Genomic DNA, 14449 nt, shown 5'->3' on the forward strand with positions numbered 1-14449 from the left:
CCTAAAATCCAAAATAATGTCCCAAAATCTTTGAAAAGTCTTAAAATCCCAGAAATGTCCTAAAATCCTAGGAATGTCCTAATATACTAGAAACATCCTAGAAAAATGTATGGGGCTGCTGCTACGGGCCCCTGGCCTCCTGTCATTTTGCAGTGGCCCCCAAGCAAAGCAAACTGAGTATCCCTGCTGTACTCTTGCAGGACACAAAGTTTAACATCAATAACACTAACAGAACATACAGTAAAGTACATTAGAACCTGAATATAAAGTGCTACAGCTCCTGCTTTTACTCATATATCCGGGCTCTTCTTTCATATTCGGTCAATTAAGTGTCTATTCTACTCACCAGTCTCACTGCAACTGATCTGCAGTTTCATGGCTACATTTACTGCTTTTCCATTACAAACAAGATCAAGCTGCAGCTGAGGCTCATTTGGGTCAATGGGAAATGAGATCAGTAAAACCGAGGCTGCGTACGGCAGGCAGGGACAGGTGACCGTACTTTGATGACAGGATGAACCGGCACCGGGCTGCATCAGAGTGGTAAAATGAATGCTGCTTATAGCCGGGGATCAGGTGCTCACGTTTATGGCCACAAGCTGCCTCACAGATCGAGTCAGGCTCTCACGTCCCTGCGCTCCTGGCACCTATTGATGCCTTTTAATGTTCGAGATCGTTAAACTGCAAAATATACGCTAATGCTTCTTCAGTTGGAACCATTAAAGGCTGGTGTCAAATTCCTTTAGAGTACATTGTGATAAATGTATGTTGTAATGGAGCCCTGACAGACAGTTGTCTGCAGTGGAGAAGCATGGCTTTATGAGCAGCTATAGAAGCAACATGACTTTCAATGTTCACTGCATTAGAGGAATTAACACTATGGCTGTTGGGGGTGGGTGTGACGGATAAACTATCAAGAGTTGTCATTATTATTATGCAAATTATCATTGATGACGACTGAATTTTCATTTTTGGTTGAACTACCCCTTTAAATGTTTATATGAGTCTCCTCTTAACAAAAATAATTTTATTTCATGGATCTGATAACTGCTGTGAAACTGAAAATGCTCTCAGTACCCCAGAGACCCCCCGAGGACTCTCACAGTCACCTGTTTTCTGTATTATTCTCAGCGGAGCTATACATTGCTGTGATACTACAGTCTGAGGACAGGACGCCTTCCTTTCTGTCCTTTTTGAACACAAGTGAACTTTCATTAATACATCCTGTACAGACACATTTTGCATCTCCACATGCACCTCTGAAGCCCTTATTTGAAGTCATCCAAAATAATCACAGCACAGATTACTGCTTGCAATTTTGAGCAGTCACGTGGATTTCTAAAATCTGCAGGGCTGTCTACAACAATTGACAACACTTCATAAATTACCCCAGTACAGCACCTTCTGTTAGACATTTACAGGCTCTCCAGTTTCTTTGTCATCCTGTTTATGCACATCTACAGTATGCTCAGTGAAATTCATTTTCTCTCTGCTGCACAACTGACAGAATACCATTTAAATACACACTAAGCCAGTATTGCTGTTTATTACACCAGACAAGGACAAAGTAAGGAAGGAGAGTAGCTTAGGAAAGCATCAGAGCACTGTATTTGTGCTGATAATCTAAATTATTTTCCATGTTCAGTATCGGAGGCAGAAGAAGACAATGTAAATGCTGACATAATCAACAACCACTGCAAATAAGCTGAATAGTATGAAACAGCCCAGTGCATTACATGCAATACAAATACAACTTCTGGAGCAATCATGACCACTATACAGTCGATTCATAACTGTATTTGATGCTGTCATCATCTACTGCACTTAAGCCTTAAGTGAAAATGGAATTATTAGCGCACTGCATCTTCCTAGTCTACGCAGTCGAAGCTTCAACTTTACAGTAATCAGAGTCAGGTGATTTGAAAAAGCTGTAATTTGCAAAACTGCAATTGAAACACTTTTTTTCCTGCTTTTATAGGTCACATGACGCTCTGCACTTGTAGGTAGAAACTGGCTCCCTTGGCCATGGTGTAGCAAGTGCTATAACTTTTCAAAAGACTTCCTCTATGAAATTGTGGACTATGACCTCCTAGAAATGCCTCATATGTAGCCGCACCCACATATAAGGGGCTTGCCTTTTTCATTATTGCTTGCATAAGATTCCTACGTTGCCTTGGATTGGAAATAATGACAGCTAGTGTGGTGGCTGCAATAGAAATAAACCTGCTAATGTTTTGAACATCCATCACCATGCTTCTTGGAAAGTTATCACCAGAGGAGAAGTTACAGAACATGACTCAAAGGAATCATAGTCATCTCACAATCGTGTTTTATAAACATTTCCAAAATACTGTTGACATTTTGCACAATGCTGTAATAGAAATCCACCTATTGTTACCACAACATTATTTTAAATGCAATATAGTATCACACAGATATAATAAAGGAAACAGAGTTGTATTATACAGCGCAGCCTACACAGGGTTGATCATATAAGAATATATTGTCTCTATGACTACAAGCTCATCCCAAAGTCACCATTTCAAAAGTGCTTGCCTCAGAACAGCCGCTGGACATTTGTCAACTATATTTAGTGGGGGTGGGGTGGGGGAGGCTTTCAAGTTCACTATGCTCTTCATAATCATCACTTGCATTTGAACACATATTTTGCCATGCCTTGTTCCAGCTATCTTCTTGTCCAGAAAAAAAGGTCCCACAACAGCACATTTGAGTCTGTGTGGTTGTATCCATAAAATACTGTAGTGCTAAGGGCTGATGAATGGGAATTTTAACAAGTTTGTTTCTTTGTAGTCCAGCAATGTCATGCTCTCCTCGATTAAAAGCTCAGCAGCGAGAATGGCATGTTCACAGCATTTGTGATATGTCACCCTTCATGCTTTGTTAATGATGGGAGCTGGGCTCATAAAACCCATTCCCGTGATGATGACAGCTTGATATGAAATATGTCCTCCAGAAGGACGAATGTGTGACCAAGGTGAGAGCTGAGCTGGGTCCTGTTATCTCTCCCAGCTGACTGACTGGTTGACGCATTTGGATTTTTGGATTTTTCTTCAATATTGAGCTTGATACTGTGAATTTATCTCTCTATAGAATCTCGAGCAAGTCTGCACATGGGTGATCCATTACTCTACATGATTCCAGTTCCCATGTGCAAATCAATACATGGCGACAGAAGCAATGTCACAACACCCCGCCCTTTTTTTCTTGACCGACGGTACACACCCCACCCCGCACTGTCCGTGACCCCCTGATAACAGGAGTGCGCATACAAAGAAATAATCTATTACAAGATCGCATGCAGGAGCAGATAAAGACTTAAAAGTGACCACACACCCTGTAGCCCACAGTGTTCACACAGGTTAAGGCAAGTGGGATGTAAGACTTTTAAGACTTTTTCAAAGCAACTTAATTTAAGTTTAAGATCAATATTACAATAATCCGAATGGGAGAAAAAAACAAAAAACATAAAAGGACATCAATTACTTAAAGTTAGGGGATTTTTTTCCCCAAATATTTAAAGTAAAAGCAATGACATGACTTGTTTTTTCTCATTTTTTATTTTTCCTCTTTTTTTAAATAACCAATTATTTTGAGATTTTACAATGCACATAAGAAAAAAAAAATTCATAAAATCTTACTTTCCAAAGCATTTTGAAGACTTTTGAAAGACCTTATTTTTAGCTCAATTAATTCAATATATTTTAAGACTTTTTAAGGATCAGTGGGAACCACGTTACACATAAGTAAGTAAAAAACAATCAAACAAACTGTCCATTGATTGGCATCTTTGTCATGGCCATAGGTGGTATTAAAAAAAAAATCTGACAACAAGGCTGATTGCGTAGATTCACTGGATTGAACAAGCCAGGAGTCTTTTCATGCACATTGCAGTAAAGAGCAGAGAAGTCAGTGGTACAGTAGGTAAAATAAATACACAAAGACGCACTTGAACTGTCCTGAGGTTAAATCACACGCCAAAGCAGCATGCTTTTCTTTACAATCTAAAACTTTTATTATTGTCGTAGAATTTATTCAAATAATCATCTACTACAAGGTAATACCATATCTGTAAAGTTACTGAGAGACTGGTTGATAATTATATGGGCCTCTTATGAAACTGATTTAGCTAGGTCATGTATTTCATTACTCTATTTAATAAATTTATTCAGATACATTTTATGGGTCATCACTTTCATGAAAACCACTTCATCATACAGCATAATATCCTGCCAGGCCAACATGTACTGTACTGTATGTGTTAAGGCCATGTGTCAGACAGACCGTGCCATGCATTGCAGAGGGTTTGTATATGTCAAGGTGAGCTGGTGCAGAATACAAGCCAAACCTTTCCTGGTGATATTTAAAAGCCTTCCTATATTGTGTGCTCGCTTGCTCTTCTAAACCATAAGGTGCAGGTTAAAAACAAGCTGTAATGAATGCTATTTTTCTAGAACTCAAAAAATTGAGCAGGCCATGGACTGCAAACACCCTATCGCAATGGGGCCGTCAATATACTCTGAGTGAGCATCCACGATTCCAGGGACAGATGAGGAACATCTGCTTTTTGGATGGACTTCCTTGAGCATGTTAGGAGTTGGTGGAACCATTCTTGATTGGCTTAGTCTCAACCTCCTTGTCTATTTTAGGCCACCAAACATACAGCTGAGCATGGCCTTTCAACAAAGAGGCACCCAAATGATCTTTATGTATGTTAGGTACAACCATTCTGGTCCCCCAAAAGCATTGTCGAGACACTGTTGGTGCCGACATAACGTCCTCCTCTATCCATTGTCTAAACTTGTACCGGGAAATGGTTGGGATAGATGCCAATAACACTCGTCCAAGGGTGGCCAACCATGTGCTGTGGAGGGCAAACAGTCTTATAACCTCAGCAGGTGATTTTACCAATGACTTTGTACCTTCTACTTGTGAAGAGTACTAAGAAGATTCTTTGGTCAGCTGGAAAACCTGCAGGTTCTGTACGGCACATGGTTGGCCCATGTCTGTACTTGGGAGTTGTACACAAACAAATCTTTGTGCCTTTCAATATTCGGCTCATATCATTTTTTTAATTTCAGGAATGATTTGATGGGTGCCACCCTCTTCAAAACAAGCACTGGCCTGATGATCCATCATCTGTGCAAATGCTCCAACTCTTCCTATGCTTTTGCCTTCATGGCATGAAGTACAAGCTGAGGTGGTCTCTTGACTGATGTGCTTCCCAACTTTAAATTCCTTGAGGGTGCCCAGCTCCTTCTTAAACACTACCCAGTAGCTTTGGATATAGTGCTGTAATTGATTTTTCTTGTCAATTCAGTCAGATCTCTCTTTGCCAGTCATGGCCAATCTGACCATGACGATGATATTAGGTTTCCAGCCATCTCTGGGTCCCTGAGAAATTTTGAGTGCTTTCTTGAAAGTCAGGGAAGGAAAACTCTCCCAACAGAAGGCACAATACTGTATGCTATTATCATTAACCCTACAGAGCAGTCTTAGGTCACGTCATCAAACACAAGGCAAAATGCACAGTGCTCAAACATCTGGCACAACTACCTTGCAACATAGGCATTAATCTGATCTTACTCACTGAAATGACTTAACTTTGAAACTCTGGAGGGCTTCAGTATGCAGTAAATCAGAGCCAAATCTCGCACAAAAGAAACACATAGTAGAAAAGAGCTCTATTTAACGGTCATTTCTACAAGGTAATGCCAGATTTGCAGAACTCTCACAAGCTGCTTCAAAATATTCTTGAAAATATCGAAAATATTGCTTAATTTGTGAGCAAATCTGTAAAAGAAATCTGCATCATGACAAACATACTTTCATTTTAGGTAGTAATAGTATGAATCAGTTCAAAATTTATACTCTCATATTACAAATATGGGAAAACAAAACAAATAAACAAAAAAAACACTGGTGCTATCCTCAAAAAAATACTTTCTTAGCTTAGCTTTCTTATTCTGCAATGCTCTGGTTGCCTTGCTGAATCTAAATCTACGTAATGCATCATTCAGGTTACATGGGTGTTGTGGTCTATGATTCATCTCCATGACCATGGGCAGTTTGTTAGGGAGTTACATCCGAAGGCTATAATCCAAACAAGCAGATCATGAAAGAGAGGACATACATATACAATATGCAACTGATGCATTAGTCAGGAAAACAAAGCCTAGTTTTTCTACAAATTAGATAATAAAAATGCCTATTATTGCGAAAAAACAAACAAACAATTCACTTCCCTGCAAGATCCTGAATGCCAGAGTACCTACTGTTGGGGTCTGAGTGAATTCCTGTTTTGCTCGCAGATCAGTTGGGAGAAGAGGGTCTGAATAGCGTGATTGCAGAGTGGACTTCTCATCTGGATATACTCTTGGCAAGGCCACAACACATCAATAAAATCATATGGCACCATTCAAACCATTGTCTTTTTCCCACTGATGTACACCTTTTAGTTTTTATTTCAAATGCGGGTGTTGGCCAGGCTGTTAGGAGCCTCAGTTAGTGCCCAGCATTGTGCCAAATTAAAGCCCTCTTTGTTGAATCTCAAGAGCTGAAGGTCGTCAGCAGTTGTGTCACGACAGAAGTAGCTGACTGATGTTGGAAATATCAAGACATGATGGACTACAGCTCCCTGGCCTGAGGGTAAAGCACAGCTACTCTCTGCCTGGGATACTCACTCTGTAAAACTTGCTCTGCCCACTCCAGTGCATTCACAGCCTGCTAGACAAAAGTGGGCTATAACAAACAAATTTATAATTTAAGCAACCAATAGCGAAACAGATGTATATTGACATCATCTTAAGTCAAGGTAGCTCAAAAAATGTTGAAATCTGCCAAAAACGAAGTATTTCTCTTTCATGTCCTCACATTCTTGCTTATGTTTCATATAAAATGTGATACAAAATGGTGCTGTTGCATGACTGATGTCAGTCAATTAGTTTGATGTAAAATGTACTTATTAGTTTAGTTAAAATTGGGTCAACAAAAATATGGCACAAAATTTGAGTATAGACAAACAAGAATATGATGGCGAACGCACGCGACGAGAACTGACAGCGTTAATAAACTCAATAGAGTTAGCAGTACAAATACGGCTGGGTAGTCTGCTACTGTTGTTATTGTTGTCCCTCCACTCTCACATGGCTTTTTGTTTGAAATGTAATGTGCACGTACAAAGTGCAGCCATGACGTCACTGTTTTCACAGGATCTGCGTATTGTCACTTTATATGGCGACAGAAAGGGTGGCGTTTTCAAAAACCGGTTTTAAAAGTTTGTGTTTTCAGGCCCCTAAAATGCTGTTGTCGTGTTAACAAAAGGCCAAACCACAAAAAAAAGTTTAACGTTTCATGCAACAACTGTTGCAATGTAATCGGCTCCTTAGCTGGTTTGTCTGCATTGACTTGAGTTGCTAGAGAAGAAGACAATAGTCTTTAAAGTCATTCAGATTGGTTAAAATTGCTGCCAGCTATCACAAAGACACCACTTGAAATGCCTTTGGTGTGGGGCAGTAGGGTGTTAATAAAGCTGATAATTCCTTGACTGAAACAGACTGCAAATTGAAAATTCTTAAACAAAATGCTCATAACAACTTCTGGTTCATTCAAATGTCTGAAACTGGTGTGAATGAGACATTTCTTTGCTGCTTGCTCTCATTTCCTTCCTCTGAATCTCTGAAAACAACTCTGGAATGGCAGCACTCCAAAAGACAGAACGGAGACGTAACCTCAACTATAACATATTTTTTACAATGGCTAACATCAGGCTAACGCATTTTGGCACATAAGCCTTCATCAGAGCATCTGTTTTTGGCAGAGCACCCAACCAGAGGAAGGTTATATGAGGAGGCGCACCTGCTATATGTTTTTCACTGCTTGCTCTCATTCTCATCAAGTGTGATGTCGTCGCATGACTGACAAGCTGCTGCCTGCGGCCTATTTTAACAAGATACTGCTGAATAGTATACACCTAATACTCATATATTAGACTGCATCTGTTAAATATGATAAAAATAATCAGCCAAATTCAGTCTACAAGTTGTACATCTATATATTCCTACATTAGACACATAGTGAATACTCTAAACACGTTATTTAGTAAACAGACAAAAGCCAAACTGCCACAGTGAATTAAATATGTAAAGTTCTTAAGGCGATAAACATCATCATGTATCATGTAATCATTAAATGATTTCTCTTAATGTAGTTGAGCTTTTGTAGACATAACCTGGCTGTACAGCATATTCAGATATTTTATAGGTGCCACATTGTCTCTGCCTACCATTCATTAACCCTTTGAAATGTGGACTGACATCAGTTTTCTTCATCAGTGTTGTGTTCGGACATCTTTCTCAAGCATTTAAATCTTTGAAACTCAAGCAAATTGGTTTACTTTGTTTTAAAAAAATGGAAAAGGGCAACGACCAGCTTGGAAAAAAAAATGTCCCGCAAATTGCAAGAAATTAGTAAAAGCCGACAATAGAACATATTTTTAATTTTTTTTAAAGCTATTTTTTTAAAGCAAATTTTTAGGTACTTTTTTGTCTCCTTTTAGTAATTTCTTGCAATTTGTGGGACATTTCTAGCCAAGTTGGTCATTGACCTTTTTCCCCATGTTTTTTTAAGGAAATCAAACCATTTTGCTCAAGTTTCAAAGACTCAAATAGCTTGCTTCTCCAACCTGGGAGTATACCAACTGACATCTACTGTATGAAATATACAGTCTATGGTTAAGATCCCCATAAAACCCTACTTCAAAATTCTGAACTATCCCTTTAAAATAGCCCTACCATTAACAAAATCATTAAAAAGCTAGTATGCTGCTCAAAATTCCAACTATTTTCATACTGCTCAACATCTATTGTGGTTAAATAGTTTCAGTCAAACAATCAACCCAAATGACACACACTAATGACTTGTCCCCCACGCCTTCTATTTTCTGCAATTATCAAAATAACCATTATTCTAAAGAGCGGATATAAAAGATGCACAATTTCCAATAAAAGTTAATGGGCCAAAAGTGTTTTCCCTGATCTGCAAATCAAATGCCGCAGAAAAGCCGCCATGTAACACAACAAGGCCATAAAACATCTCCAATCAGAACAAAAAAAATCAATACATCCACTATCCCTGCTTTTAAAAAGCATAGTGTTTGACTGCTCTTCTCCGCGTGTGCCCTACTTCTCGAGGAGCAGCCATCTTCGATATGTGAATAGATGCATAGTAATGACATGGTAGCAGTCACATCAAAGCTGTCCCCCCTATATTTTGCCAAGGGCCGACTCTTCGACAGATTTCAGCAGGAATGGCTCACGGTGCACGCACCTCGGCTTGTAAATACCCCTGATAACAGAGCCCAAAATGGATTCAACACGTACCTCCAAAATCAGGCCTTAAACGGATGTCATATCCCTTCAGCAACTTGTCCACGGTGGTCTTGGCCACAGACATTCCAGAGCTTCCAGTGGAGGAGCTGCGGGCAGAAAGCACGAGTGTTTAGAGCCATTTTAAGTAGTGGAGAGGGGAAAAAAAAGCAGCAAAAACAGATACATTTTGTTTCTCTACAGAACACACATATGGCACAATAAATGATTACTGCACGGACATTAACCCTTTGAAACATGGAGCGACAACACTTCTCTTGTGACGCTTTCAGACGCCTATCACAAGCAAAACAAGGAAAACTATATTTATAATTATCATAGTTGCATATATTGTTATGCACTTTTCCCAGGGCATTTTAATTTTTCACAAATTTTCCAGTAATTTCTTTTACTTTTTACTATTTTTTTTTTGCTAATTTTCAGGTCATTTCTTCCTTTGTTGCTCTTTGCCTTATTTTCACTTGGAAAAAAACCCAAAAACAAAACAAGGCAATTTTCTCAGGTTTCAAGTGGGTTAATGACATGAATGTTTGAAAGGGAAGCCCTTACATGGTGAAACAGCATTTAACACATGTATACATCATATGTTCTTCTAAAGCAGTCATGCTCAACTTAAGGCCAACAGGCCAAATCTGGCCCACATTTGTGTGCTGGATGGTCCGCTGATCATTTTCTAATACTATGAATGTCAATAAGATGCCAGAGTGCATGAAAACATAACAAGTTGTGCATTTTTTCGTCATTTGTTCATTTAATTTCATGTCTTTATTTGAAGTTATTGCTTGTATGTCAACCTGTTCTCATTCCGAAGTTGTCAAATACCGCTGCTTTGTGAGTGATTTCAGCGTGAGATACTGACGCCAAACGCCACTTTTTGTAACGGTATGATATACTGCCAGAAGGTGGAATTTCTAATGTAGCTGGAAAGAACCTTCTGAGTTGTTAAGATATGCTGCCAATCAGCTGGATGGCACCTGGCACGGCATCGTGATACATGGACTGACGGCATCACTTGGTAACATGGCTGTATGATACACTTACTGGATGGCATCATGTATAAACGCTGCTGGTAAGGACATAATATAAGGAGCGTGACGGTCCTGTTAGGGCCGATGGGAGGGGAGGTGGATGGGTCCAACAAACCCTGAACTTTCACCTAGGAGCAGATTCTTTGCTTTCTTTATGAATGTAGAGCCAGATCATGATGTTTTTTCTCAACCAAACCACGTGCTTTTTTTGACATCCTGGCACTGGCTGTATCTAGGAACATCAACAGCAGATGCAGGAGGACACCTGGAGTGTAATATGTAGACATGAAAGTCCACAGACAAAGCAACAATATGTGACGACTTGGGATGAGAACTGTTGTGCATGTAAATGTTTGCACGTACTCCACTCTCTGGTGGCTGGGTGGGGTTTCGGGGGCAGTTTGACTGGATGGGATTTTGGAGGGAAGTATGAGTACAGGTGGGAAGGGACGCAGATAGTGGGTGGATGGGAAAAATTGGATTAAAACGATATGTACAAATTGCCAACATCTGATATTTAAAGTTGTTTTCTGTGTACATACACAAAATTTTAAAAAAACGACAGAGGTCTGTATATCTTCAAATCCTTGAAGCGCTCCTGCATACACCTGACCTGTTCTGCATTGCTTCAGTTTCATTTACAACTTGCCAACAATGAGTTTAGACATAAAACCAGGGTTTCCACACATTTTCATGGACAAAATTTCAAAACATTTCCATGACTTTTCCAGGACCCATAATAAAAATGTTTTCTTCTTGTCCTACTTATATTTTTCAAAGATATCAGATTCAAACTCTGTTCAAACATAAAGGGAGAGAGGAAATGCATCGACTCAAAAGCTTTTTGAGTGTATTTGCATCTCTTTGGGGTGCTTTTTGCGTCATTTTAGAGGTTGTTTTGCATGACTCTCGGTGGTTGTTTCTTGCGTCTCTTTGTAAGGTTGCTTTTTTGTGTCTCTTGGGGGTCATTTTGCATCTATTTGGAGTTGTTTTGAATTCTTTGTGGTTGTTCTGCATCTTTTTGGGATGATTCATTGACCATCACTGCAAACAATTTAACTACACACAACAAAATTCCATGACTTTTCCAAAACTTTCAATGATTCTTTACTAATTCCTTGACTTCTTCAGCCCTGGAACATGTGATTGTAAAATTCCATGACTTATCCAGGCATTTAATGAACAACGAATCCCTGGCAAACATAAAACGGTTCAAAACAGGTAATTTGATTATTATATATACTGATAAATACAATAAATGTTTGTTCTTTAACTGGGCCCCAAACTCTGATCATTTTGAAAAGTGGCCCCCACAGAGCAAGCTGAGCGTTTTCAAGAAATGCTTCCCAACTGTTAGGTTGCAGTCCAAAGGTGGGTCAGGGGCCCATTCTAAATGGACCACAGGTGAATTTGCCATATTTGTGAAAAAACAGAGATTATTTCGAAGTACAGTGACTTTCCAGCACAGAGCTTCTATTTTGAGGTGCTGTTTTGGTTAATTCTTGCAATCAGTTTTATTTCTTTGTCCTCTAATCCAACGTGCTGTTTACATTTTGTGAAATAAAACTGAATGTGTGGTAATTTATCTAAAGTGTGGACCTTAAACTAGTGATTTAGGAGAAATCTGGACCCTGTGGCTGGACCATCTGGGATCCACTGCTCTAAAGGAAGCATTCATTTGTCATATTTCTTTCTTAATTTCAGTTATAGTTTTCACACTGCGCAGAGGATATTTTTTGTATGTTGCTGTCAGTTGTCAGACAAACATATTAAAATTATGCTGACTCTTGTGTTGTCAAGGCGAAGGTTCAAAAATCAGCCTTGTGTGTGCATTTTTCCCCGTGTAACCCCACCTACATGTTTCCATCAAATCAGTTAAAGGTTTGTGAGGGTGATACACCTCCCAAGCATTTTATTGATGTCAATCCTTTCAGAAAAAGTGATCTAAAAGTCACAATCACTGTTTTTTTGGCTCATGTATGAGGTAGAAGCCCAGTCTTATTCATGCATGTGTTTAAATAATCTCCACACACCCTCCCATCGTGCTGTCAGAGGCACAGGCTCGGCCGGTCTGAGCTCGGAGACAGACTATCCCCAAGAGGAACGTATAGTCCGCACTAGTCTGACTGACACTTATAACATTGGTGCCATGACCTGCATCACCTGACTGAGCCCGGCTCTCCAGCTGAGCTTCCTGGAGGAGGAGGAGGAGGGTGTGGATGGAATGAGCGTAAGGGGTGGGTGAGGGGGGGAAACGAGGGGAGGAAGTGGGTTAAAATTGCTCCCCTGATAGGAGCACTAGCCCTCGGCTCAGTCAGGGAAGCGCTGTTCAATTAGCTCATAGGTAGTGCAGCTGTTCATCAAGCTGGCCGCTTACACGGGACTTGTGGGTTTGACACCCGAGAGCATCATCATCACAAGGCGGAAATATCACCTGAAACACATACGAGATTACGCCCCTTTCATCTGTTATTCTGGGTTATTATAGTGGAATCAGGATGTCAGGAAAGTGCGACCCAGTTCTGAGAACTGAGGCTGTGGGTTACTGCAGCCAAGGAAAAGGAGTAGGCCACGAGGGATCTGCAGCCTATCAGTGCCTTTAACAACAAAACAATAAAGGGATTGATCTGGAGATTGGGGCTGGGATGGTGATCTTGAAGGCTTGTGCAGTAATTCACAATGTTTCAGGGATTAGATAGGAGCTAATTTATTTAAATCTTAAATGCAGATGATGACCTACTGGAATTTTTTCCTCAATTTTGATGGATTTTTCAATAAAATGTGCAATTAAAATGATTATATGAATAAAAATATTACTTTATAGGGATGAGTGATATAAGTAGGCTTCCAGACAGAGTGGCCACAGCAGTGTAGACTCATACATCTGGCTGCTTACCCTGGAGTAATCAATCGATCCTCCTGATTGATCTTATCAGCTAATCATCAGCTTGTGCTGTCATTTTAGGCATACTGAGAGTCGCCCTTTGCACACATATCCCCATTTTGATATCGGGAGTAGGTTTCACAATAGGCTTGATACCATGCACGCGCATGTTTTTACGCTCGCGCGCGCCACAGCACCGTCTAATAGAGCATATATCGGCAGCAATGCCCCTAATAAGTAGGCCTGGGTACCCCGTTAATGCGATTTGCCACATCTCAGCCTTTTATTGACTGGTAATCACGTCTATTGGTGTGAAGGTGGATTTTTTTGTTGGTTTCTCTCCCCAAGCGACGTTTTCTTACCTTTGAACAAAGCAGAAGAAGGACAAAGCCGCCAGAGCAGAGAAAATTCCACATAATTTATCTTCTTGACGACCCAACATCTCCACAAATCCTTAGATATAGTTTCTATAATCCAACCAGTCCAGTGGTCCTCCAGTAAAACGCACAAAGTAAAAGCAGGCAATTAAAAATAATTGCCTTTTAAAAAATGTCGAATAAACTAGCCTACATCTACGCATGCGATGTCTTCATTAAAATCTTGATTTTTGTAGAAAAACAAAATTCTGGTAATTGGCCCCCGCTGTTTTTTCCCCAGCTATGGAAATCCGTGCAGGTCACAGAGCCCCTCGACCAACACCAGAAGATCAGACATCTTGCTCAAAAAACAGCATACACAATACTTTTAAAAGTGATGACAAGTCCTCTTCCCCTTAAAAAAACAAACACTGGCATGAATGACTGAGCAGCAGCCTTGATGATCAAATCGGCGGATGAAATTTCCCAGTCCAAATCTGCAGAAGAGGCATGGTTCCAGCAGCGATGCTCCGGCAGCCCAGACTATTCCACAACGTGATGTTGTTAAAAGATATTTGTTTGAAACGCTGGTCGCCGGCTGAAGAAGGGGAGGTTTAAAAAAAAGAAAAATGAAATCTTCATTCCCCTTTTTTTGCCCCCCCGTTGCTGCTGCTGATGATGATGTAGATCAGCGCAAAGTCACTGAGGGGAAAATGCACATTGAAAAAGCACTGGGTAATATCTGATGCAGACGTCAGAGCAGGCTATATCACTCCT

At 40.1% G+C, this 14449-nt stretch overlaps 1 protein-coding gene across 1 annotated transcript in view; it reads right to left on the minus strand.

Moving 5' to 3' along the window:
• gabrb4 (gamma-aminobutyric acid type A receptor subunit beta4) overlaps window positions 1–13758 on the minus strand; it is a 60621-nt gene extending 46863 nt beyond the window's left edge. The window contains exons 1-2 of the mRNA XM_042499096.1: window positions 13679–13758; window positions 9399–9493 (exon numbers count right to left, since the gene is read on the minus strand). Of these exons, the coding sequence (XP_042355030.1) occupies window positions 9399–9493; window positions 13679–13758 (175 nt within the window). The remainder of the gene's footprint in view (window positions 1–9398; window positions 9494–13678) is intronic.
• Between the last annotated feature and the right edge of the window lie 691 nt (window positions 13759–14449).

Source organism: Plectropomus leopardus, chromosome 13 (genome assembly GCF_008729295.1).
Source record: "Plectropomus leopardus isolate mb chromosome 13, YSFRI_Pleo_2.0, whole genome shotgun sequence".
Lineage (NCBI taxonomy): Eukaryota > Metazoa > Chordata > Actinopteri > Perciformes > Serranidae > Plectropomus > Plectropomus leopardus.